The sequence below is a fragment of the Topomyia yanbarensis genome, chromosome 3, assembly GCF_030247195.1.
Source record: "Topomyia yanbarensis strain Yona2022 chromosome 3, ASM3024719v1, whole genome shotgun sequence".
Lineage (NCBI taxonomy): Eukaryota > Metazoa > Arthropoda > Insecta > Diptera > Culicidae > Topomyia > Topomyia yanbarensis.
The window spans coordinates 272,274,907-272,302,717 of NC_080672.1; the positions used below are offsets into that span (position 1 = coordinate 272,274,907).

At 39.2% G+C, this 27,811-nt stretch overlaps 1 protein-coding gene and 1 pseudogene across 3 annotated transcripts in view; one reads left to right on the forward strand and one right to left on the reverse strand.

Annotated features, from left to right (window-relative positions):
• The window catches only part of LOC131693028 (protein qui-1), a 292,261-nt gene that overhangs the window by 99,180 nt on the left and 165,270 nt on the right, over positions 1 to 27,811 (forward strand). For 2 of the 3 annotated variants that reach the window (XM_058980495.1, XM_058980496.1), the window contains one exon: positions 20,116 to 20,732. In XM_058980495.1, the coding sequence (XP_058836478.1) occupies positions 20,618 to 20,732 (115 nt within the window). In that variant the 5' untranslated portion in view covers positions 20,116 to 20,617. Of the gene's footprint in view, positions 1 to 18,958; positions 19,081 to 20,115; positions 20,733 to 27,811 lie in introns of those variants that run through there. The other variant, XM_058980497.1, reaches the window with a different exon arrangement.
• On the reverse strand, positions 8,056 to 13,633 carry LOC131687930 (general transcription factor IIH subunit 4-like; annotated as a pseudogene).

A 27,811-nucleotide genomic window follows, 5' to 3' on the forward strand; every position in this document is an offset into this window, starting at 1 on the left:
GTGTTAATGCAAATACCGATGATCATTATATGATAATCATCGGCGAAACCATACGTCGGAAACCCAAGCTCATTTAGTTTTCTCAACAAGCTATCGGCGACAAGGTTCCATAGAAGTGGTGACAGCACACCACCTTGAGGACATCCGCAGACACTCAGTTTCCTCATCTCTACTTGTCTTAACGATGAGCACAGATATCGGTTGCTAAGCATTGCATGTATCCAGTTCGTGATATACAAAGGTACTCCATGATCTCGTGCTGCTTCCAAAATGGATTCGAAAGACACGTTGTCAAAAGCACCTTCAATATCGAGAAAAACTTCTAAACTTGATTGCTTTTGTGAAAAAGCTTTTTCACTGTTGTAGACAATATTGTGTAACAGGGTGGTAGTAGACTTCCCCCGCTGATATCCATGTTGCATTGCATGCAGCGGGTGCTCGCCCAAGCTACCATCCCGAACGTAGTGGTCGATTAAACGTTCCACTGATTTGAGAAGGAAGGAGGTCAGACTGATCGGTCTAAAGCTCTCTGCCTCCTCATAAGCGACGCGGCCACCTTTGGGAATGAATTTGACAGTTATTTCCATAACTGACATACTTCAACCCGCCGGATGCCACGCGGACTCTAGCTGGTTTTGTCCGGAGAAAGATAATAGAGTTATCAACCTCCTAGTGGATCACAGCCAGTTACTGGGGAGTTCGCCCGGCTCTTCCCAGGCTCCGTTCGCCATTGAGAATATTTTAAACCCCCTCAACAATTTTACCCATAGCACGGGTCGCATGACACTATGGAATTGGGGTTCCCTGTTTGGTGTTACCACCGGAACAGGTAGTCTTAGCCGGTTGAAACAACCACTATCGACACTACACGGCTTATCTAGGCTGTTCGGAGAAAGAAGCTGACATTGATGGACAGCTCCCATAGATGGCCGAACAGCCACTTAAACGATATAATATCCGAAGAGAGTGACAAAAGCTATAAGAAATGTCTCATCACACTGTTAGGTGGATTAAAAACGTTTTTTTTTTATATAATGGCGTTAAAAATTTAAATAATGTATAACATTGTAAAAAACCACGCATTTGAACACCGAAGGTAGCGCTTCGCTAGTCCGGCACGACATATTAATGTACTCATCGCGCAATGCTTCTGTGAATGACGTTATCATCAACTATTTAAAGAACGGATTTGACCGAACAAGCTCAGTTGCCTGTTGAACGCCATGGCGTAGCAGATCACGGCGCTGCATGTTTCCATAGCCAATGTAGCTGAGTAAAAAGCTACGCTACGCTGTGTCGTTCAACACGCGACTGAGCTTGCTCGTTCAAACACAATGCACAATCTGGAACGCATAAATTCGTACACAAAATCGGTTGTACTGTCGAGCTCCATGTGCCAAACCGGATAACATAGCGTCGTGGTACTGGTTGTCTCTTTCGCTCTACCCATCATCATCAGCGTTGACTCGTTTCGCTTTGTGCGCATCTTCCATTCGTGTACGGACATGTGTGTGAGTACACACAGCTGTTTGATTCGAGCATCACCGTTCGCTTGGGTTCAATGTTTGAGGTGAATATGTAGGTAGGTATAGCTAATTTGTTAGCGGTTGCATACGTAACCTGCATGATAGCAATCTGTTATTTCTTTGCGCAAAGACGAAAACTTTCTTAGCAACAAATTTACGCGAATCGATGGGTAGCAAAAATAAGCTTTATGATTTACGTTCGATCAATTCATTGATTTCACATGATTCAAAATATCTTACAAATTCTTATCTGAGGGGGAGGGAGGGTTTGTCTTTTCTTACGTAATATCATAAAGCAAGTTTAAAAAATTAAATCCATAAGGAAATTTTTTTTAATAAGAAAAGGGAACTATTTTCATTTGTACCATATAATCCTTGTATATCAAACAATATGAGTAATTTTTTGGTTCTTGGTTATACATTGTTCTGTTCTGTTCTTGAGTGTCGAATATTTCCAGAGTGTGAACTGTATTTTAATTCAAGAAAATTCGAAGATGGTTAACTCGGAGCTATGCGTGCGATAAGCATCACAGCTGGAACTCAGAATAAATTCATGCCAGAAGAGGTTATAAACTCTTTTAAATTCTACATCACAAAAAAATAGATTCAAAGGAAGTGAAGTATAGCAAAGCAGATCATGTGGACCAAATTGGAGTTACTGAATATCTGACAACAGTTATTATTTGTACTGGGCGAGATTGGCATGCAATTAAAATTCTGCAGATGATTAAAGTTAAATTTTGTCATGAGTTTTCTTGTAATAATTCTACACGTATCCGTATTTTCGCTATCTTATTATTTGATGAATTAACAATTTGATTTTTTAATTACGATAATCATGATAAGATCTTATGTAGGGGGAGGGGGAGTTCACCAAAATCTTACGAACTCTTATCTGGGGGGGAGGGGGAGGTTGAAAAGCTCTAAAAAAGCCTTACGTAATTAGTGTACGGCCCCCAAGATCACCACTGAAAACCTGTCGACGATTAGCATCAATCAATGATAGATTTTTATTAGACTATTGTCACTGCGCTTACAGTCGTTGCGGGATTGCTACATTGTGTAAGGTGATGGCTGTGTCTACAGCGGCTACCTACCGCTGCTGATGGATGCCCATCAGTTTCTTTTTATTTTTTTCCTTTTTTATTTCGACTATGTTAGTCACATTTTCTTTTTTACATTTAAACGACTTTCAATTAGCTAGAGATTACTGGGCAGGGAAAGTTATGAAAATTAGAGCCATAGTACTCAAGTGAGAGCAAGGACGTGAAGTATATAGATCGGAAAACTAGAAGTGGCAGGGTCATTAGAACAGGCTTAATATCCTACAGGTTTAACTTACGATCCGATATATTTGATTTATTAGTACTCTAAATGCACTAAGAAAATAAATATTTTACATTAAGTAGTGTAGTCCTACGTCTACAGTTCGTGCAACCCCAGAGGGCTGCCCCTTGTAGTTTTTATTCTGTTTTCCGAGGTTCATCGACTGGCTACAAATATAATGCATTCTCAATCCGTTGAATAGTTTTTGACCAATTTGAAAAATGCGGTTTCGGAAAGCGATCGACCTGTTTATAAGAAAAGAAGGTCAGCGTGGCCATCGAGATAGTGCGAGACTATTCTAGAGGTTCAATACAACCAAATAAGCAAATAAAAAAATAACGTTATTTTACCCACTACATCAGACGCCCCCCTTAACACGTAAGAAATTGAAGCTTCTTCATGGAAATCATAATCGAAAGAAAAAGAGAATTTTCAAAAGCATTGCATATTGATCCATCGAATTCGTCCTTTGTAGAGTATCCTTGCCAAGCCCAGTGCTAAACGGAAGTAGTATGAGTTATTCAAAAAGATGTTTACTTTCCCGGTATTTCGCACTGCCTACAGTAATCCGTAAGGCGTCGAAAGGGTGTTAGATTGTAAACCCTTCCAAATTCCGTTCATTTCTCAGCGACATACTATGCTTATACTGTGGGCCCCTGTATGTCCGATCTGAATGCTGACGCAGTAGCAGCAGTCAGTGCCAGTAGTGGAAAGCAGATTCCACGAATTGTTATTCTCTGTGACTCTTCTGTCTCGATTGTTGCTCTGAACGGGGGAGGTGGGTTGGGGGTAGATTCATCATTCACTCGATTAAATTGCTGTTGCTCGAGGGGAGTAAGCGTGGTTAAATAGATTACCACAGCCTTTGATATTGCAGGCTAGCGGAAAGAAGACCATTCCATGGGCGTTCTTTTGCTAGACTTGATGTTTAATTAACACCAATTAAGGCGAATAATAATTGATTACCGCCCCGTCAACATGATATAGCCAATATTTATCCTTTATTACGAAGTCAACACAAAGAGTTAATTCAAAAAAAAGTGATGGAAGCGGTGTGTAAATTGGTTCAGATCCTGAACGATTACTCGGTGACGTTATTTAACCTCAATAGAGCGAGAAATGCCCAAGGAAGTGTTTATTCTTGTTCCTTGTTATTCCTTAGAAGGCGTAGATTTTTCGTAGCGTTGTTTTTGGAAACTAAAAAGCAAATTTAACTGTGCTACCAAACTAAATCAACTAGTTAGCAAAATTAGCTAACTAATGTAGCAAGTTAAGTTCGCATACAAAATCTTCTCGTTTTGGAGGAGTGAGCGTGAGATTTTGAACTTCGCTTCCTGAACGTAACGATTTTATTTTATTTTTAAACTTTTTTTTCTAGGAATCAGTTACAATATTCTTGTAAAATATTTTGAGGTGTACTAACACACCAACATAAATAAAAGAATAGTTCATGTTTTCATAGGATTACGAATGTTTTCGAATCCAGCTTAGCGTAAAATCCAACCAAAATCGTTATTTGAAATTTGATCAATGTTTCTCATTTGCTTCATTTTTTTATTCCTGCATGGATTTTTTTTATTTTGTTAAAATTTCATTGATCTATTTTTTCAAGTTGTGGATTGTATTTATATTTCTACAATTGTAAGATTCTGCCTTTTTTATCTATTTGCATACTTTTATTTTATCCATCTTTATACGTTCCTTACTTTTGCTTTTTTCTATTGCTATCACTATCACTTTAATTTATAGTTTTTCGCTGTTATTTAATTTTATTCGCAATTTTTCGAGAAAATTCTTTCTTTATTTTTTTTCTTATTGTTTCATATTTTAACACCCTGCTTTTTTATTTGTTTCTTTTGTCATTTCATCTAATTTTTAGAATTTGTCTATTTACTACATTTATTCTTGGCATAGCCTTTTTCTATTTCCTTTTTTCATATTTTTTTATCATTTCCAAAAGCAATTTTACTTATTCAAATTCATTCTAATTTGTCTTATTGTTTAATTTTTTACCTTTCTCTTATTTTCTTCCTCATTTTCTAGTTTTTAGCATTCCGTTTATCGCAGTTTTATTTTTTCCCATTGTTCATTCAATATAATTTTATTTATTTTTTATACCTTTTTCTTAAGATTTAATTCGTTATTGTTATTTCTTCATGTTTGGCATTTAGCCTATTTTGTAAGTACTTTTTCAGTTGACCATTTTCCTATACGTTAACATTGATTTTTTTTATTTTCCTAAAAAAACATTTCATTTATCTTTTCTTGACACTATGCGCACTTTTTTTAATTTTAAAGGGCGAACACGAAATTATTGCGACACCGAAAATGTCATGCCAATTTTCTTATAATGTTTAAAACCAAACCAAAATTTTAGGGTAGTTTTATACATATATTTACTTCAAAAATCAAAAGAAAAGTAAATCAATGGAGCCTTGAGTTTAAAATTGAACGCATTTTCGCTTGATGCCTCCATCAAAGTCTTTACAGTGTCATCCGGTACCAGTTCCTCAGTTTTTTCCATTTTCTTAACATGCCCTTCTCGTCTTTGACTGTCTTCTTGCTTTTCCGAAGCTCCCGCTTCATCATTGCCCAGTACTGCTCCACCGGGCGCAGCTCCGGACAGTTTGGCGGATTCATGTCCTTTGGAACAAAATGGACCGAATTGGTCTCATACCACTCCAGGACACTTTTAGAATAGTGACATGATGCCAAATCTGGCCAAAATAGCGGAGTTTCGTCGAACTGCTGCAAGAACGGCAAAAGGCGCTTCTCGAGGCACTCAGATTTATAGATCTCGCCATTTACTGTGCCCTTTGTCACGAAAGGCTCACTCCTCAGTCCGCAAGAGCAGATGGCCTGCCAAATGAGATATTTGGAGGCGAACATTTTCTTCTTCTTAAATTTGTCGTCCACATAGAACTTGCTCAACGACACGACCTGAAACTTCATGGAAAATTCCGAAAAAAAGTGTCCAAGAAATATCCCGCCAGTTACCAGTACATTGAGCGACCCCTCAGTAATGATGAAATATATATTTCTCACGCAACACTGCCTAGTTTTTTCTCAATGTTTATTTGAATACCCTACCAACCAAAGTCCGTAACAGCTAGGAAAGGAAACACACTGTTTCGTTTGCTGCAAGAGTCGAAAGCAAACTTGTTTTTTTTTGGATTTCGGCAAAATTTGCTTCTTTCGAAGCCTTTTGGCCCGAAAAGTGTCTAAAACGTGAAGTGATAACTCCATTAATCAATCAAGAAAAATGTTTCACATCCTCATAACACTTTGTTTATGTTTGGGTTGGAGAGCTAGGCAAGAACGCTAGCAAGCAGAAGATTGAGATCCGCTAAGAAACGTGTGGGTTGCTCGCAATCCATCCGGGTTTGCATTTGTAGAATTTGAAGATGCCTGGGATGCAGAGGATTCTGTGCGTGGTCTTGATGGAAAAACAGTCTGCGGCCGTTGTGCTCGTGTCGAACTATCTACCGGCAAGGGCGGTCGTTGTTTTCACTGTGGTGGCTGTCGTGACGCTTCCTTTACTGGCAATCAACACAATTTCTATCGCGTGCGATCGTTCTAACATTTGCCAACAGAATAACGCCCTAGTTCAGTTTTCACAGCTGCGATTGCAATCCTTTCAAGCTTCTCCACTCTCGCATACGTTCGCTCCGCTTTCGGCTATTAGGGTCTTCCATCTCCACGAGAGCAATCAGACGAATATTGACCTCTCACTTCTCCCGCTTTGATTCGGCATTTGTCCGAAGCAACCCGAATGCCTTTCGCCCATCAATCGGATCTATTTCCGTTAACCTAAACCAGACTCTTGGACATAAACGCGGCTTCTCCCGCTCTCTCCTGTTCTTTAGCATAAATACGCTACCGACAAAGTAACCATTTTCTTATATTGTCATCACACTGGTAAATGTGTTAACTTATTTTTGTATATTAGGTACCCTAAACAGTTTATCTACTACAGTGGCGAACCACCGCATGGCAAACGAGGTCGTGGCAACTTCCATCCGGACGACATACGCTACGAGTGTGGAGGGCGAGGTCATTTTATCCGAGATTATACTAAAGGAAGCAAGAGATCGCGGAGCCGCAGTTCACGTTCGCGCTCTCATAAGCTCCGAATTCGTTCCAAGAGTTACAATCGAAGCCGTGAACATGACCGCGACCGCCGTACCCAATCCAACACACTAAGGAAGACAACTCGCGAAAGTTCGATTACTCGTGATTATATTAAATCGCCACGACGTTCCAAGACCCACTCCTGGAGCCACCCCGTTCGACAACCAGATCAGGCTTCAGATCGCATCGCCGTTGACCGGTTGCATCGTTAAGTGCCTTGCAACACAACCTTCAGTTCATACGAGCAAATCACGGATCACAAATTAAAATTACATCATTGCAAAGCGGTTTAATCTAAATAACCGTGTACGCAAATTGCTGCCCATATAACAGATATATTTCTCAAGATGTATGCAATTTTGAGAAAAAAACGGCTTTCTGCTCATTCAGAAACTGCACGGGGATGTCGGATCCGAGCATTTCTAGTGTTCACTGCTTTTAACGATGGATTGGAATAATGCTACAAAAACTGTACGTCATCTAGAGAATGTTTTCTTGGAACAGAAATATAGATTGTTACATTCAATAATGCAATATACAGCTACTAAAAATCCATGGTCTTTTGTGCTCCAAGGACAGGCTATGCGCGTTAAAATCGGTGTTAGAAACCGTGGTGTCAATTTCCTTGGTCAATGTCCAGTCCGCTGAATGCTTGCTGCAGGGCGGCAACTTCTTTAGAATGCTTTTCTATAGATTTGCTAGTTTTTGAAAGCTTCCGATGGAATCGCTCTTTGCTGAATCTTTTCGACCGCCCGTTATAGCTTTTAAACTTCCTTCCGCTTACTGATGGTTGCCTTTGAATTAGCAATATGGCCACAACACTGCAAAACAACTCTTGCTGAATAGAAAAGAACGTGTTCAAACTATTTTTTCTTGTTTCTTAATATTGGGAGAACCAATCACAAATACGTTAGTTGCATCACGCTTCAAACCTAATTTCTTTAGGAGTTAAGAAAATAGCCTGATTTAAAAAACTAAAAAGCTCCCAACTGTCATTCGAAGGATAACTTCGTATCTAAAAGATGAGATAGTACAGTTAATCAAAACATCTGTATTAGATCTCCCCTAGTTCTATAATTTTATTAAAGCAAACCAAATGCGACATAGCTTATCTTTCCCTGTTAGAAAAAAAAATCCCAGCCCCTGACTGTTAGTTCAGGCAGCCAGGGGTTGGGTTCCACCCTTTGAATATCGCTCTAAGAACCATTTGACATCGTTGTGGCCGTTCTTGGTAACGACCATGGTGCGGGTGCGTTCGTTCTGCCGGATCATCACCCCAATCGACAATCGCGCAGTGTCTTGAAATCGCCCGGCGAAAGAAACTGAGTGTACACCACTCCCTCGCTGTAGGTGAATCGATTGCGTTCGTTTTCCCATAATTCGATCTGATCGACATCCGTCGGTGGTAGGGCTGACTTGGTTTTGGCGGTATGTTTCGTGTTCAGCATCTTTAATGTTAACAAGAGGTCATAACAAATTTAAATGGCACGAAACTTTTCACTTACCGTGAGATGCGCGTGCTGTTCCAGATAGCTGATTATCTGTTCAGTTGTTATACCACCCCGGAAGGACTGCCTCACGGGTTAACACGCCAACCACGAGATTTGGGAAACGATGTAGTAGCACTGTGACCCAGTAAAGCCCCTGCAGATTAGAATCCGTATACGCAAAAGCTCTGTAGTTTGTTTCAACCCCAATCTATCCTTTGTCTTGAGTCGAAACATCATCTTCCGGGTGGTCGGAATGGCGTTCTTCGAAGTAATGTTATTTTCCAATCGAGTAGTATAAAACCGCCGCTCCTTCTGCTTCTGCGGATAGACTAAACCAAACTCTCGCAGATGCTGCAAGCATATAAGCAACCCTTGGCTCAATCCTTCGGAACTGTAATCTCGGCCAAGAGTTGAAAAGCTCAGTTAAAACAACATCGACAGCTATTCGGCAAGGTCTAATCCCCTAGCTTCGCACGTATCCAAATATTGTACCATAAAATGCCAAACCTGTGCCTGAGTATCCAGCAATTAGAATTGGAAGCCCAATCAAATTATTAATAATTACTTACTATAATTATTACCCTCTACACTACACAAAATATTTATCCGGATTTTTTTTAACTGATTACGATTTTTCAAATAAATAACAGCGTAACCAACGGTTGCAACGGAAGGTTATTTGGAAAAAATAACAACAGATTCTTCAGTGTTGCAGGTTTCATATATTTTCCATCCAAATATCATATTTGACAGTACCAGTTACCTGAGTTACTGAGGGGTAGTCAGATTTGTGATACAGTTTCGGAATGCAAGTGTCTAGTCGTGTCGTTACTTGCTCTTGCCGGTGAAAAACTCCAACCCCGGAATTTGATTAAAATCGGCTTTTATATACGTTTCGTCGTCCATCACACAGCAGCCATATTTTGTCAGCATCTTCTCGTAGAGCTTCCGTGCCCGAGTTTTAGCCGTCGATTGTTGCCGTTCATCGCGGTTTGGGAAGTTCTGTACCTTGTATGTATGTAGTCCAGCTCTCTGCTTTGCATTCTGGACGTAGCTCTGCGACATGCCGATCTTTTTAGCCAAATCACGGCTTGAGACGTTGGGAATCATCCGCTTCACCTTTCCCTCCGTCTTTTTGTTTTCCGGTCCCGGTTTTCTTCCAGCTCCTTTGCCGTGGTCCAACGTCAACCGCTCCTGGAACCGCTTCAACGCTCTGGAAACGGTTGAATGGTGAATGTTCAACATTTTTCCCAACTGCCGGTGCAACAGGTCAGGAAATTCCAGGTGTTTGGAAAGAATTTGTTCTCTCGACTCGCGTTTGTTCACCTTCATTTTCGTTGAATCGAAAAACACGGCTTCGAGTTTGACAGCATGTAAACAATACACATCAATGAGAAAGTGTGCAAAATTTGGTTGATTTTTACCCAATGGTAAAAAAGTTATGCCCTGTTGAATGTGTCGCAATAATTTCGTGTTCGCCCTTTAGGGGAGACTGAGGAGACTTGATCCCCGGGGAGACTTGATCCCATCATTGTAACTCAAAGGCGGATCAGACTACATTAATCGAATATACTATAAAGTTGCCTAGTTTTATCTAAACATAAATTTCATTAACACAGAAAAAAGAAATTGGACTTTTGTGTAACCGAATTTTTACCGATTTAAAAAAAAGTCTCAGAAGAACTGAAGAAGATTTATTTTTCAAATTTTCAAACTTTTATAAAATTGATACAATCACCTACTACATACTCTACTTTTGCATACAGAATTACAGGAGAATGTCAATTATATGAATACGTTATGATTGAGCTAATTCTTTTGTTCAACTATATTTTTACTAAAGTTTGCTGAAATAGATGCTATGGGTTCACTTGATCCCTTCAAATTCGTGGAGATTTGATCCCCTTCGCCATACTTCATACACACCACTGAAAATAACCAAATTCACACCAGAACAATTGAAGTCATTGTTGTCATAAAAAAATGTCAAAAATGAACGCCTCATCGTAAAGAAACATAACTGTAATTGTTTACTACAGTATACGTAGCAACCATTCATCCCACATTTGACGTTCCTCAACCATAATAAAGACAGCTTTCAAATAATTGCACGGAGATTTGGGGAATTCGTAAAAAAATCAGGTGAGAGATGCGTAATATGTAGTAACAAAAATAACAATATCTAATCATAACAATTTAATCAATACTACAATCCATTTATAAAATTGAATGGGGTAATGTACCCGTTTTTGCCCTATTAAGAAGGCTACCACATTATTACTACAATAATTTTATTATTTCAGCTTCTTTGATTTGTTATGAAGGTCCATTTTTTTATTTCGATTATGGAGGTTTTAACGTTAAGGTCATTCGCCTCTTATTAAGAGCCAATATAATAACAAAATTGTCTTGAGAATGGTGGAAATCTTCTGTTTGAGTGCAGGAAAATCTCTAATCGAGACACCCATTATCGCAATACCATTTGAGTCAATGCGTTGAGCAAAGATGGCAGACGCTGCTCTAACTAAAAGCTTCAGATGGGTAGGATGATAGTAGAAACAGGGCAAAAATAGGCTTATTACCCTACATGCTCTTTTAAACACGTTTTCATAAAGGAATCAAGTGTCCCCAAATTAGGGATCGAGTCTCCACTAATCTAAGAATTTTCCATTTTTTTGTTGTTTTCCAGAAATGCTCATAGCTCATGTCCAGTATAATATTTCCATGTAATTTTTTTATGATTATTAGTCATCCCTAGAAACAATATAAAACTACAAAAAAATACATAGTTTTTTATCATTCCACGGAGTTGGACTGAAAAATAAAAAAGGGGATCAAGTCTCCTCAGTCTCCCCTACATTTAGTTCGTTGTTTGAATTTATTTCAAATTTCATTTCAAGTGCTTTTTCTATTCTTTAAGTAATATCCATTTCATTCATTTTTTTCGTGTTAATATATTCATTTTTTCATGTAGTATACCATGTTGGATTTTTTATACTATTTTTTGTTTTCCATTTTCTCTGTTTGCAAAGTTTTTTTTCAATACTTCCAATTTTCTTCACCTTTTCGTCTTTTTATCATTTCAATTTTCCAGTTTTTCAAAATTTTCGACACCACCAAAACACCTGAAATTACTTCGGTGCATTGGTGACCTAATACTCCACCAAAATCACTATAGATGTCGCTACTGCGCATAATAGCCTTCTCATAAAAGGCACTCGGCCAACCTGCCCCTTCGGCCAACCAGCCCAAGTCATCCCCATATTCATTCATTTCAAAAACTTGTGCCGTGTACATCACAACTCAAAATCTGCAGGACCAATCGTTTTGAAATTTTACACAGTTCTTTTTTACACAATTCCCTAGGTATTGATGCAAACTTTTATTTTCGTAGGATGAAGATTGACTTACTCTAAGTCGTTAATAAAAATTTTAAAAAAGATAATAAATTTGTAGAACTCTCGCGTAGTTAGCTGGGTAATTATGTAAAGAAGAACTGTGCGAAATTTCGACTGGTCCAGGAGATTTTGAGTGTACACTGCATTTTTCTAGGTGTCTTCAGAAGACTGTCACATTGAAAATTTATCTTGCATTGAAAATATTGTTCAAATGTCACATTGTATGCAAATTGATTGAATAGATTAACACTCTCGGTATCGCCACAAAAATGGTATAAACGATCGCCTATCGCACTTTTAGATGAATGAGATGAATGTAACTGTTTATATTTAGTTTTTTTAGTTTAAAAGAAAGAAGGTTTTCGTTGAAATATGTTAGAATGTACCTATTGGATTTAGTTCGGCTAAGCAGTCATTCGGTTTTTTGTAACTAGACTTGATTTATCCGACGTTTCGGTAACCTAGTTCAAAAAAACCGAATGACTGCTTAGCCGAACTAAATTCAACAAAAAAAATTAAAAAAAAACAGTGGAACTTTTACCAAGTTGTTGGAAATTACTTTCAACACGTTTTACTGAACAAAAAATGGGTGGGTAATGTTAGAGGCATAGCCGAAGTGAGGGAAAATTCGCTTTAGCCTTCCATAGCTACAATATTCTGAAATATTAAATTACATTCATTACTCCGGTATTTGTCAAAGTTCATGTACATGTCTATAGTATTCGGTAATATTAAATATTGAAACATTTTCTATAGATTCATGTATTATATTTCTGCAGTCTGGGTTCTTGTCTTACTCAGTTCAGAAGCTAAAAATCGCTCCGCTGCTATAGCAATGTACACACTCAAATCTTATTGTGTGTCGCTTTGTCTATTAGAAAAATCGTTCCTTCTACCTAGTGTGTGAAACGTGAACAAACAATGAGTGATAATCCAAAGTCCACGACATCGATACGCGTGAAGCAATTGTTGAAGGTGAATATGAAGCTCAACGTAGCAGAAGTTAATACCGAGAAATTACAGCATCTATGTTATTCGGTACTGATTAAGTTCAAAACCATTATCCAATCAGAATCATTTTCTTCGCAACTTGAAACACGTCGTCGACATTTTATACAGCATCCCAGAATAAATAGACGATGATACTATTGAAGTAAAGCTACATGACCATGCACCACGTACTACAGCAGACAATATCAAACAACACGTGTCAAAATATGGAGAAGTGGATTCCGTTAAAGAAGACACTTAGATAAACTTCTTCCCAGGACTTCGCAACGGCGTACGTGTAGTGAGATTGCGTACGACAAAACCTATCCCCTCGTACATGACCATCCAAAGCAAATCAATCCAAGGTGTTACATATTGTCATTGAACATTCCCAAGCAACACTTGCAACATGTAATGGCCGCAGTTTGTTGCATAACCATTCACTTTTGTTGGTGCGCTTTTTGGGTTGCTGAATCAGCTGAATAATGGTTGATGTATGCTTCTTTTCAACAAATTATGTTGCAGGAACTGCTAGTCAACAAACGATGTCGCTCGGGTTGTTCACGTAGCCAGGACAGATTCCTTCATGTCATCCTGTGATCAGCCGCTACACCACGGAACCTTGCCCAGACGCTGCTGTTACAAGCAATACCGATACACAGTCGTCGTGTGCTAAACTACAACCGGTTGGCAAACTAACGACTATCGATCGGGCAGTAACAAACACTAAATCAATAACGATTGTATCCAGTACCAGTAAACCAACTGCCATAACCAAAAGCAAATTAGCAACGATTACGTCAAATGTATCCAAACCCACAACCAATGCTGATGAAGACGGATTTGTAACCCGTAGCGACCCGTAAGAACAAGATACGAATTGGAACTTCCGACGATGACCGAATTGAAAACAGTACCGATGACGACATCGACGTTAACGTCAACGCGAGAGAAGTTGCAGAGAACAACGCAAGTTGCGGAGGACAACGCAGCTAATACATCACTACCAAGGAAAAGAATCTTAACACGCAGCAGCAAGCAGCGTCAACAAGGCCCGACGGGCAGGTACTAACTTAGCGGTATTTTTGTAAAACGCGGAAGATCTACGACTCCGTTATGTTAACGCATCCAGCCTTGTCAAATAAATTTGAAAAAATATACAAATAAAAATGGACTTTTAGTGTCCGTGAAATTTTTCGTTCGACATCGAAAGAAAATGCCTCATTCGTTTCATAGTTTAAATAGAGTCTGCTATCCGGCTTTTCACGCGTCATAATGGTTGGCCATTATCGACCTTTTCGTAATACATAAATTGACAATAATCCTATACCAAGATTCCGTTGGTTGTACCCTGCTTCTCCAGCCTTGTGTAACTTCCTTCCTCTTTTGCTTCTCTGCCAGATGCAATTATGTATGTACGCAATGAACCTATCCCGATCAGAATGAAATAACAAGATTATAACAGAACACATTTTTTGTAAAATATTGTGTTATAAATTAGGACTCGTTAGTAGTTAAAATAACAGAAATTTGTAACAAGTAACAATGCGAGATATAGTTTTGAAATATTTCTGTTATGTGTTTCTGATCGGGATACGTATGCGGCGATGATGCTGCTCGGGATCTCATACAGACTTTATAGGCAGGAAACTGGCCTGTACTGGAAAAAAGAGAGTAGGCCTTGAACAAAACGAAAGCATTTTTTCTTGCTATTGAAAATTTCTTCAAAAGTAAAAATTTGATGTGATTGTCTAGTGGGCTTAAAAGTGCTTTTTTTCCACATCGTGTACACGATTGAAGGATAGAATGTTGAGCTAGCAGAGGGTTCTGCGAATTATGGAAGGTTTACACTGGAAGAAAATTTCAATCAACTTAAGATCAGAAATCCGAAGGAAATCAAGCAACCATCTGACAGAGGTTTCCGGCTCATCTGCGGAACATTTTCATCAGCAAGAGTGCACAACCCAGTCAAAATTGCAGATAAGTGAGAAATTTCCAATTTTTCTTAGCTTTTTATGATTCAACTAGTGTCGTTTTTGCTTGAAAACCCGGAGGCGAATCCTGGTCGCGCTGGGCTCGCTCTAATGTTTACAACATTTATATAAAATGACTGTTTCGAGAGACTCGTATCCAGAAGCGTAACCAGCATGTGTCAGTTTCGGTTTCAAAATGACATAACAGTCAATGACCACATCATCTTTTTTTTGTTTCTCTAACTAAAATTTGAACCCTTTATTGATCTGCCCGCGAAGACCGTTGCAGGCAGCATCTGTACGTCCTTAATTCGTGCAGTAGATTTATTTCGCATTATTTCCACTTTTTATGGTTGACTCTTTACTCTTCCACACAAAAACCGTACGTAGGCCAATCTCGTTTTAGAGTCTGACAAACGTCTTGGTGTTGCTTCTTAACTTCAAACTCCAGAGAAGGTTCCAAAACCCGTTGACCAATTTTTCAAGTCCTAATTTCACTTTGTTAGTCTTCACAATTAACACTAGATAATTTCGAAAAAATCACGCTAGTTGTAGCAATACTCCCACGGCCGGCTGTTTGGAGTTCAAATTGCAGCAGGTTAAGGGACAAGTAAATCACTCTCGATGGCCGGCCATCCAGAGTTTAAACACAAGAAAAACAACTAAATATCTTTCCTCTGAGTATACGTGTACTCCGAGACTAACCATCCCACCGCATAAAAATATATTCATTTCATGGTCGCATTGCCTGCTTGTGGCGAATCCTAGACCTATACCTGTCCTTTTATCCAACTCCGTAATACCTATGGAAGCGTTGCTGTGTCGGTGGCCTTCCTTAAGTAGGTCTTACATCAACATTTCCTACCCTATCCTAAGTATCGGTGAACGATTCTCATGCTATTGGTTTACTGAACCCAAAAGAGATAAAGTCCATTCCCGATCATTTATATTACAAGCAAGATGAGTTGAACTACCTATAGGCATCATGATAATCGTTAGTATGCAATCTACGAATAGCACCGTGCTTTGCAACGCAACGCAACGGAAGGAAACTGGCCTGTGCTGGAAAATTGGAATACCTCGGGCGCATAATCCGGATATATGTGTAGATCACGCAATGTTCTAATGAAACGTAGGGGTGACCAGGGCTAGTTGGCGGTGTTTTCAGTTTTCAATTTTTACTGCTTTGATGTAGGTAGATCTTGCAAAATAGAACACGCGGCATGAAAGAGCAGACTGTTGGCAACATCTCTGATTTTTTTAAGTGTTTGATGCATTGTCTCCATTTTTAGAGACAAAAATATGTGATATGTGCCCCGGGGTAAGTTGGCGGTATGTGTGGATACGCCAAAAACTAAGCAATCAAATGGAGATTCAATTACTTCAAGGGTCCTTTTGGAACGTGCTGAATGTCTTTTCGAGAAAACTGTATATTAACTGACATTTGCTATTATATTTCAGCTTTAATATCCCGACATTTTGAATTTGACGCGTACTCCCTATTCAAAAGCAAATTTTCGAAATTCTTCATGCGATTGGCCGGAATAAATGTCTGCTACATTGGCGAGATACACAAGAAAAAGATTCTCTTACTTTGGAGTGAATTCCAGAAATAAATTTTTTTGATGACTTTTTTGCACTGTAAATAGTAGGGGAGACCGGGGCTAGTTGGCGGTGTTTTCAGTTTTCAATTTTTATCGCTTTGATGTAGGTAGATCTTGCAAAATAGAACACGCGGCATGAAAGAGCAAACTCTTGGCAACATCTCTGATTTTTTTTTTAAAGTGTTTCAAGCATTGTCTCCATTTTTAGAGACAAAAATATGTGACGGGGGAAACCCGCCAACTTACCCCGGCACCGGAGCAAGTTGGCGGTATCTAAATATACTCCAAAAACTAAGCAATTAAATGAAGAACCTGCTGAATGTCTTTTCGAGGAAACTGTATATTAACCGACATTTGCTATTATATTTCAGTTTAAATACCCCGGCATTTTGACTTTGACGCGTACTCCTTATTCAAAAGCAAATTTTCGAAATTCTTCGTGGAATTGGCCGAAATAAATGTCTCCTACATTGGCGAGATACACAAGAAACAGATTTTCTTACTTTGGAGTGAATTACAGAAATAAATTTTTTTGATGACTTTTTGCATTGTAAATAGTACCGCCAACTTGCCACGCGTGCAGCACCGCCAACTTACCCCAAGTGCATATTTTATTAAAAACTATTTAAAAAATATCTTTTGATTTTGGATAGATGTAATACCTATACAGATACTGAAAGCTCTTTTCACGCGCTGTCGAAAAATGGAATCATTCGGGAAATAGATTTAAAATCACCCTAAATAACGCAAAGTATTTAAAATTTAGAAAATTTACTTGGTATGCTCGAAATCACAATATCTCCCACAACTTCCACCAAACAAATCGTTTTCCAACAAAACCACATTGGATAACGGGTTTCACATAACTTGAGCTACACAAGAAGAGGCAGCGCTATTTGTCTAATGGAAACGGAGAAAAAGAGATTCCGCCAACTTACCCCAACCGCCAACTTGCCCCGGGCTCCCCTACTGTGTTCAGAGGAGGACTGGGGTGACATTGCGGATCTCGAAACAAAAGATTTATTGTATGCAAGCTTGTATGAAAAAGTCGATTCGAAATGGTTCCATAATGTCGCCCCTATTTTCTTGGAACTTTAGAGGTGCACCTAGCAGAAACTAATTGTTTGGAGGCTCGAATTGCAATGAAACAACTTAGCTTATTTCAATGCCTCTATTTTCAAAAAAAAAATTCAAACATTTTTTTTACTTTAAATACACCAAACTGTTCCATTGAACGACCCACAAAACTTATTATTTCGACGCGCATATTTTTAGTGTCAGAATGTCCTTTCTCTCTCTTCTGTTTCCAGGTATCTGCCACTCCGCCATGATTTCAAAGCCAACATCTAAAACGTCGCATAGGGTCAATCCACAATAAACAGAATCGATTTCATTCGACACAATTTTGTGATAGTCGAGTTCGTTTAATTTGTTGCTGCATCATGGTGTAAAGTTTTTGTTATTCACCGACATGTTGAAAACAACTAATTTCTTGAATTAGCTGTCCAATATTTTCGCTTTTTAACCTTCTTTAGGTAGTGGGGTCAATATGACCCCAAATGAACTTTCAAAATGCGATAACTTTTTAAGTTTTGCACTTAGAAGTTCAGAATTTCTTACTCTTTCATGGAGAGAAACGATTGTCAATAGAGTTCAAATTTTTCGCTCATTCCTGAAGGGCTGTAGAAAAAAAAGTTACGAATGAGGTGTAAGCGGGTCATATTGACCCTGATTTCGAACTCAGTTTTAACACGCAATTTCAACCAAATCTATATGAACTGGTTTTTAATGTTTGCTAGAGTTTCAATTCTCAGTTTCAGGTAAATATTACCGTTTTTCATTTCATTCATATGGATTTGGAAAATGCATCTTAAAACTGAGTTCGAAATCGGGGTCAATATGGCCCGCTAACACCTTATTCGTTACAAAAAGTTAACACCTAAAGAAGGTTAACAAATGTCTGAAAATTGAGTCATTCCGTATGGTATCTGACTAGTGAAAATCGAGCTTCGAGCAAAACGAGCAGAACAATTTGAACTGTCAGTGGGGCCCATATTTTGTGTGTCCGCTGAGATATTGACATATGTCAGTTCAATACAAACGGTATCCAGCTTTTTACGTGCCATAATGGTGGTCTAAATTGTTCAGTTCGTAATACGTATGATTACCCTTTTTGACAATAATTGTTTACGCCAGCTTGACAGCAACGCCCAGTTGAAGATGTCGGGCGTTCATTAAATAAATATCCAACGCATTGGACTAACGTAGGATGAATTAATCTCACTGAGCGGTTGACGTAAACGATTATTGTCAAAAAAGGGTCATTAAACGTATTACGAACTGAACAATTTAGACCGCCATTATGGCACGTAAAAAGCTGGATAGGGATGCCATATACCTGTCTGTTTCATTAACAGCTACGCGTTGCAAAATGTTTCGATCGATCGTAGCAAGCGTTGTTGTGTTGTTCGTTTTCAAACTTTTTTCGGGCTGTCAAGACGCAGCACATCTTTCCCAACGGAAATGTTTGACGGCTTCAAATTATCAAGAAGTGGAAGCGGGACCAGCTTGTGGATTGACCGCTCCAGTATTCCGGACTGTGTCGTCAAGCTGACCACTCGAACCATGCTATCTGGGCCTGGGTGAGTTTTAATGATTTTTGCAAGGCTCTATAATTGGCCGTTCACGACCTTAAGTAAGCAGGTCAACTTTTAAGAATTCCGCAGCTTCGGGATCCTGCAACGCAACATTGGGTCCGTTTAGCATATTGTTGCCCGACACCTTGTGCTCATTGCGTTTTGATTCAGACTTCCGGCAAACTCTAATGCTGATTTCGTTTTTAGAATCGAGTCGCTCTAGGTTCGCTCTGAGCTGTCACTTTTGTATGGATTTTGTAAATATTAGGGCGAACCTAGGGCGACTCTGATCTAAAACCGAAATCAGCATAAGTCTGACTGAGACATTTAGAGCAGTGGTTCTCAACCCTCTTCGTACCACGGACCCCCTAGAAATCACCATGGGTTGCTGCGGACCCCCATGGATAAACATCGATTTTGTGTACTATTAATATGTTATTTTCAGTTTGGTAGGAACCAAGAACCAAGAAATTTCAATATGCACTCGTAAATATATTTTTCTTCGCGGACCCCCAGCAACGACTTCACGGCCCCCAGGGATCCGCGGACCCTAGGTTGAGACTCACTGATTTAGAGTATCTGAGATCGTCCACTCTTGTAGGTCGCAGTACAGATAGTAAACGTGTACCACTAATTTACATTTTTAACTTAACTAGTTGACTGTATTATGTTTTAGATCTACATCCACGAAAAGGCTGGAATCTTGTGCTCTATTTTTATTTACCCAAACACAACATTAAAAAATTTACACGTACGTTGGGGGAAAGAATGATATAAGGATGTTTCAACATAACTAACTTTATAGAAAGAACTAACTTTCCAAATGAACAAATTTGTTCTGTTACACCCGTAGCGCAAACGATCGCATTCCCTCAGCCAAATTCCTTTCAAAAGGCATCAAATGCATTTAGCAAACTTCGTTTGAATCTTTCTCCCATTTGCAGCTAACTTCCTAACGTGATTCCGTGCCAATATGAACAAAAAATCGACCAATGCAATACTAAGTGCACCATTTTCACTTCTTTTTTCTTTCCTTTACAGGTTCAAGAGCAATGCAATGTTCACCGGCTTCGGTCTGATCCCGGCGGTGAAAATGTGGACTAAGTGCACACCTGCCAAGTAGAACAGGGGAGAGTAAAACGCAACCAGTAGTTAAAGGTCCTTTCACCATCGGCACCAACCTGCCAGCTATATCCAAGACTTCCAGCACATAACGAGCTTTTCCGTGCGAGGTAATGCTTTATATTACGGATTGCGTCGCCTCACGCCAACAGAACCGTAAACGTACAGTGGAAAAGCAAGAGAATTAGAAACTGGAGGAAAAAATATCCGCCTGTTGAAACGTGCCTTGGGACTCTAATATCAAGACACCTGTAGTCACTCCCTTTCCTATACGTGCGTTGGGTGAGTGGGGTAGTGCTTTCAGAACCGCAGGACACGACTGTCGGGTGGAAAAGCAAATGTAAAACCAGACTGCCGACACACACAGAGAGAGAAGACTAGAGTGTGAGAGGGTGGCACTTGGTCCGGAAGCGGAGCAACCATGGCCGTTTCAGTCGAAGAAGTCGTATTCAACGCACTACGTGGGCATCACAACGAGAAAACGAAGCTTCCGTCTCCTCGCATTATTAAGATTTATGTTGCAAGTTTGAAGGAAGGTAAGCGATTACTTATACATCGGTAGGGCATCTGTGCTGTTTCTCTCCCCTCCTCCTCCTCCTCTTTCCCTTTGTGTTGCTTGACTGGGTCCTTCCGAACTGCAACCGTGTGTTTTGTGCGGGGTGCTCAGGTTTAGAAAGATTGCTATCCGGTGCGGAAATGCGATATTTTTACCATGCGATGTTGTTACCTAAGCGTAAATGTTTGACTAACGACCGGTGCCGTAAGCTCACAAACAACCGTAACTTGTGGCTCTTGAGTTTACTAGATGTACATTCATGGATCGTTTCAGATCAGAAGAAGGTATCAAGTGTTTGCTTTCCAAGATTTTTCAGTTGTTTTTAATGGCGTTTGCGGTTTTATCTGGTACTACATCAATGTTATGTACACATGCTTTTGATCCACCTAGCAGTGCAGAGGTCGAAAATGTGATTTAATAGGAGTTTTAAATCTTTACTCAAACTAAATAATTTACCCTTATATGTTCAGAAAAGTTGTGGATACTTTGCCATGCTCTTCTTTTCGTTTAAATAGTAGCTATCATGGTTCTAATTTTAGCAAGATCTAAATTCAAACTTTTGAACGGCTCACCTCCAAAAAAATTGTAGAACAACACATTATAAACAAAATTGCGGAAGACACGAAAGCTCTAACCTTTCAAGTTTCCACAAGAAATCCAAAAGTATGCTTTAGGATGTTCTTGAAAAAACGGTTTTATTCACATAGCTTTTGTGTTTTTAGTTTACACTAGATGCGAGCTTTAGGATGTTCTTTCAAAATTATTGTAGGGCGCACAATTCTTTCCGATAAACAAATTATTAAACATAGTTTCGTTCTATATTGGCCAGTGATTTAAACTTATTGCCAAGTGGCAGTTTATAAAAAACTTAACTTAAAAAAAGGGTTTCAAATTTTGCTAGCGTATCTTTTAAATAATTTGCAGAGTTTTTGATGTCGAACATTTTTCCTAAAACGCCAAATCTCTAGATTGTATTAATGAAACATATAAAACAGTCGATTTAAAAAATTTAAATCAATTTTAGGGAACAAATGAGATTTGTTTACTGGTAAAATATTTTCCGAGTCTCAGTTGTCAAATGTCACTTTTACTGAGATCTCAGCAAAAAATTGTTTATTAAAATCTCATATGTTCTGATTGCGGCAAAAGATGCGAAAAAGCTGAGTTTGGGCAGAAAAAATTAAGTGTTCGGCTCGGCAATTTCCCAACAGGCGTGTGGTCAGCAATTTTAGAAACTGATATCTCAGTAAAGTGAGATTTTCAGTGAAATATTTTCCGACTCTCTGCTATCAAACGTCACTCGTGAGATCTCAACAAAAAAAAATGTTTACTGAGATCTCAGCTGTTGAGATTACGACAAAAGAAGCGAAAAAGGCTGAGATTCGGCAGAAAAAATTAAGTGTGTACTTATCAGAATTTTGGGATAAAAAGTGATTTGGGGGAGGAATATTTAAAATTATTCATTATAAAATATATGGGTGGGTACTGTCTACGACATAACCGAGTGTCGTGACTAAATTTTGGGACGTTAACCTTTGCGTCCCCGTGATACTTTTCACTCATCAATTTAGGTGCTCAATTCGTCCACTTGCAAACGATCGGAAATTCATTCAAGTTTCTTAGACTGTACAAATATTACAAATTTTTATGAAAAATACACAACGATGCAAATTGCATGCTCATAGACTATTGCTGGACTCTTTCAGAAGCATCCGGGACATCCAAGAACCGATTCCGAGAGATTTCCTGGAACGGATTTCCGGAAACAGCAAGCCTTATCTATGAAAAAAATGAAAAAAAAACATACCTGTCATGCCGCACATCAAATTATATCACCGTGATGATGTATGAACAATGTAATTTTGTTTTAGGTCATCTAGACATAGGGGGATACTTTAGGACCGCATCCGGATATTCCGGAATCCGGAATCGGAACAAACATTTTTGGTAAATATGCCTGTCATGCGGCACATCAAATTACATTAGTTTGATGATGTATGCACTTTGCGATCATGTTGTATGTCATCCGGCTACAAGGGGACACTTTACGAACGGTTCCGGATGTTCCGGAGTCCAGTTCATCCGACCAAACATTTTTGGTGCATATGCCTGTCATGCGGCACATCAAATAACATCAGTTTGATGATTTATGAACATTGCGATCACGTTGATTGTCATCCGGCCACAAGAGGACACTTTTCGACCGGGTTCGGATGTTCCGGAATCCGGTTCCTCGGACCAAACAAATTACATCAGTTTTATGATCTATGAACATTGCAATAACGTTATTTGTCATCCGGCCACATAAATATGCCTGTCATGCGGCACATCAAATTACATCAGCTTGACGATCTATGAGAAATACAATCACGGTTTAGCTCATCTGGGCACACGAAAATACTTTTCGACCGGTTCCGGTTATTCCAGAATCCGATTCAACGGATAAAACATTTTTGGTGAATATGTTGGACGTGAGGTACATCAAATAACTTCAGCTTGATATGCAGAACATTAATTTCGTTATATTATTTCAAAAACACGCTGATTTTTCTTGTAGTTAGTTACGAAAGTTGGTGAACTGATGACTTAAATTTTTTTTCTCGCTAGTGCTACTGGTTGTAACAAGTAATCACATTGAATGCATGTTATGTACTGTATCGTGCTTCTTGCAAACAGGTGTATTGCAGTTGCAACAGACGACATGTTTTGATGTCTTTTTCCTGGATTAAATCCCTCATCTCTTTTTTTGGTCTGAAGAACCGAATTCCGGAACATCCGGAACCGGTCGAAAAGTATCTCTTTGTGGCCAGATGACATACAACGGGATTGCAATGTGCATAAATCATTAAACTGATGGAATTTGATGTGCCACACGGCAGGCATATTTACCAAAAATGTTTGTACCGGACTCTGGAATAAACGGAATCGGTCGTAAAATGTCTCAACCTAACCAAATTACATCAAACGTGATTGCATTGTTCTTAGATCAATATACTGATGTAATTTGATGTATCGCATGACAGCCATATTCACCAAGAATGTTTGGTCAGAAGAATCGGATTCCGGAACATCTGGAATCGGTCGTAACGTGTCCCCGTGTGTCCAGATGACATACAACGTGATCGCAATGTTCATAAATCATCAAACTGATGTAATTTGATAATCCGCATGACAGGCATATTCACCAAAAACGTTTGGTCCGAGGAATCGGATTTCGGAAATTGCGGAACCGGTCGAAAAGTGTCCCCTTGTGGCCGGATGACATAAAACGTGATCGCAATGTTCATAGATGATCAAACTGATGTTATTTGACGTGCCGCATGACAGGCATATTCACTAAAAATGTTTGGTCCGATGAACCGGAGTCTGGAACATCCGGAACCGTTCAAAATTGTCCCTTGTGACCGGATGACATACGACTTGATCGCAATGTTCATAAATCATCAAACTGATGTAATTTTATGTGCCGCATGACAGGCATATTCACCAAAAATGTTTGGTCGGATGAACCGGACTCCGGATCCGGTCGTAAAGTGTCCCCTTGTGGCCGGATGACATACAACATGATCGCAAAGTGCATACATCATCAAACTAATGTAATTTGATGTGCCGCATGACAGGCAAATTTACTAAAAAATGTTTGTTCCGAAGAACCGGATTCCGGAATATCCGGATGCTGTCCCAAAGTATCCCCGTATGTCTAGATGACCTAAAACAAGATTACATTGTTCATACATCATCACGGTGATATAATTTGATGTGCCGCATAAGAGGTATGTTTTGCCTTTCTCATATAAAGAAAGGCTATGCAATCACTGTAAAAATCGACTTTTTAACCGAGTCCCGGAGGGCCGAGTGTCATACACCATTCGATTCAGTTCGTCGAGATCGGCAAATGTCTGTGTGTGTATGTATGTGTGTGTGTATGTGTGTGTATGTGTGTGCCATTTAAACTCACACAATTTTCTCAGAGATGGCTGAACCGATTTTTGCAAACTTAGTTTCATCTGAAAGGTATAACGCTCCCATAAGCTGCTATTGAATTTTTAGTTGATCCGACTTCCGGTTCCGGAGTTACGGGTTGAAGAGTGCGGTCACACAGCAAATTCCCATATAAACTGGTACCACCATGATGTTAAAATGATGTAAAACATATTAAAATTGATGTAACATTACTCTAGTTTGCGGTTCTGGATCACTAATGGTCAATTAAAGCAGCTTTGACCACATTGGCCACCTATGATGGTTCATGACGCCCCCGGGGAACCCGCCAAGTTCCTAAGCTAATATCACACCCATTCCCCAACGAATTCTCTACCGATTTTTACAAACTTGATTTCAAATGAAAGATACAGTAATGCCATTGACTGATGCTTAATTTCATTCGGTTCTGACTCTTGCTTCCGGAGTTACAGGGGTGTTAGTAAGGATACACTGGAATTTCCCATATAAATCGGTACAATCGTAATACCTCAGAGGCTAAAAACTATTGAAATGGTCACCAAATTACTTCTAATCGCAGATCTAGATCACTGATTGCCAATCAAACATTTTTTGAATATATTGTCCACTATCGACGATTCCGGAAGTTCCGAATTCCGGGCATATTCCACAATTAAAGTCACATCGGTTCTTCGGTGATGACTGAACCGATTTTCTCAAACCAAGTCTCAAATGGAAAGCAAAATATGCAGTTGAGCATTGCGTCGCCGACCCTCCCCCCCGCCTTGCCCTTCCACCTCTCTCCTTCATCACTCCCCTCCCCTTGGACCAATCTCACGCCCGCATTTCCTTCATCCACCCCGTATACCGAAATAAGATGAAGGATTTCTGACGCATCCTCCACTCACACTCTACTAACCCCCCATTCCCTTCACTTTCAAACCCATTCCACCAACATTTCAAAATATAATCACATGAAGATAACATTGCACTAATTCTGATTAAGCTAATTAAATATTATTCTTTTGCCTTTCTCATATAGAAAGGTTATGCAATTGCTCCAAAAACCGACTTTCTAACCGAGGCCCGGAGGGCCGAGTCTCATATAACATTCGACTCAGTTCACCGAGATCGCAAAATATCTGTGTGTATGTATGTATGTATGTATGTATGTATGTATGTGTTTGCATGTGCGGATTTGTTAACAAAATGTCCACATCGGTTTCTCGGAGATGGCTGAACCGATGTTTACGAACTAAGATTCAAATGAAAGGTATAATATTCCCATAGATTGCTATTGAATTTCATTTTCAACCGACATCTTGTTCCGGATTACGAGTTGAAGAGTATGGTTACAAAACAAAATTTGTTGATTTGTCCACATCGGTTTTTGTGAGGATCCGAGTTCTGGTTCCTGAATTACAGGGTGATACGTACGATCACGCAGAAAATCCCGATTCTAACGAATTCTGCGATGAATGTAAGAAGGTGATTTTTTTTCCAAAATGTAAACACAACTGTTGAACTTGTAGATCTAGGTCACCAACAGTCATTCAAAGTCTCTTTGGCCACACTGGCCACCATCGACGAATCCGGAAGCATCCAAATTCAGAATAACGGTTATATTGGTTTCTCGAAAATGACTAGACTGATTTGATCAACTTAGTCTCAAATGAAAGGTGTTGCGTCCCCGGAAACTGATATTAAATTCCATCTCCATCCGACTTCCAGGTCCGGAGTTAAGGGTTGTGGAGTGCGATCACATAGAAAACACCGATTCAAACCGATACCGCGATGTATGCAAAAATGTGCTCTTATATATACTTACCAAATGTAATAAGAATGAAAGACATTTCTTTAATGTTATATTGTACGAACCAGCTATTAAATCATAGTTTTGAGAAATGAGAAAGCACCTCTAGGTGGATTAAAACAGGTTTTTTTTCAATTTTGTAATAGATAAGGCTTGCTGTTTCCGGAAATCCGTTCCAGGAAATTTCTCGGAATCGATTCTTGGATGCCCCGAATGCTTCCGAAAGGGTCCAGTAATAGTCTATGAGCATGCACTTGGCATCGTTGTGTATTTTTCATGAAAATTTGTAATATTTGATATGCCTTTTGGTAAAGATAGCGCATTTCGGATTTACTAGGTCCCCCGGAACCGGTTCCACGATGCCCGGATGTGGTCATTACCATCCCAAAATGACTTCAAAGGGTTTGTATATAAGTTTTGATGATGTACTATAATAATACCATAACGGGCTATAATAATACCAGACTTATAGCTAGACGTTGAAAAGTTAAAGAAAATAGCTAAAATGACCCTAGGTCAGACCCCACGGAATTTCCGTGTAAATCCAGAACCGGTTATCTGACCTGACCAATATATACAGCCTAAGAAACTTGAATGATTTCCGGTCGTTTGGTTTGATTTAAATCCGTTGACAATTGTTAAAACTAGAGCGAATTGAGCACCTCAGTTGATGAGTGAAAAGTATCACGGGGACGCAAAGGTTAATTCAAATCTAATGATATGCAACGGAATCACATTTGAGTTGTAAATTTTCAAATGATTTTTCGTGATAATTATGGCTAAAAAGGTAAATTAATTCGCCAACTATTTTTCTTCTTTTCAAATCTGCATTTCTTTGAAAATATTGTAGGATTATTATTGATGAAAAGCTATAAATCCGTTTGGCAACATTTGCCACTAAATGGATGGTGGGGGAAAGACGCATTTTAGTTTTGGTTATACCAGCATTAGTAGCAAAAAGGAAAATAAAGGCACATGACGAGAAAACGAACGAGTGATAGTAGTACATATTCCTGCGAATCGGTTTTTCACCATCCACATTTGACTGTCGTATAAGCAGCCAGCATCAGCAGCAGTAATAAAGAATTATTCGCGCCATGGTCCGTAGTGAAAACAATTTCAATTCTTTATGTGAAGAAGATAGTTACCCTTAAAAGGCCGGTTTTTATTGTTTCGGAAAGAAACTTTACTTTTAAAGTTGCGCAAGCCTTCTTTTGATGTATTTGCTACATTTGTATCACAGGCAGCATTTCCTGCCAGCTCCAATACGATGGCAAGACATTCACTGCGGCCAGGTAGACGCG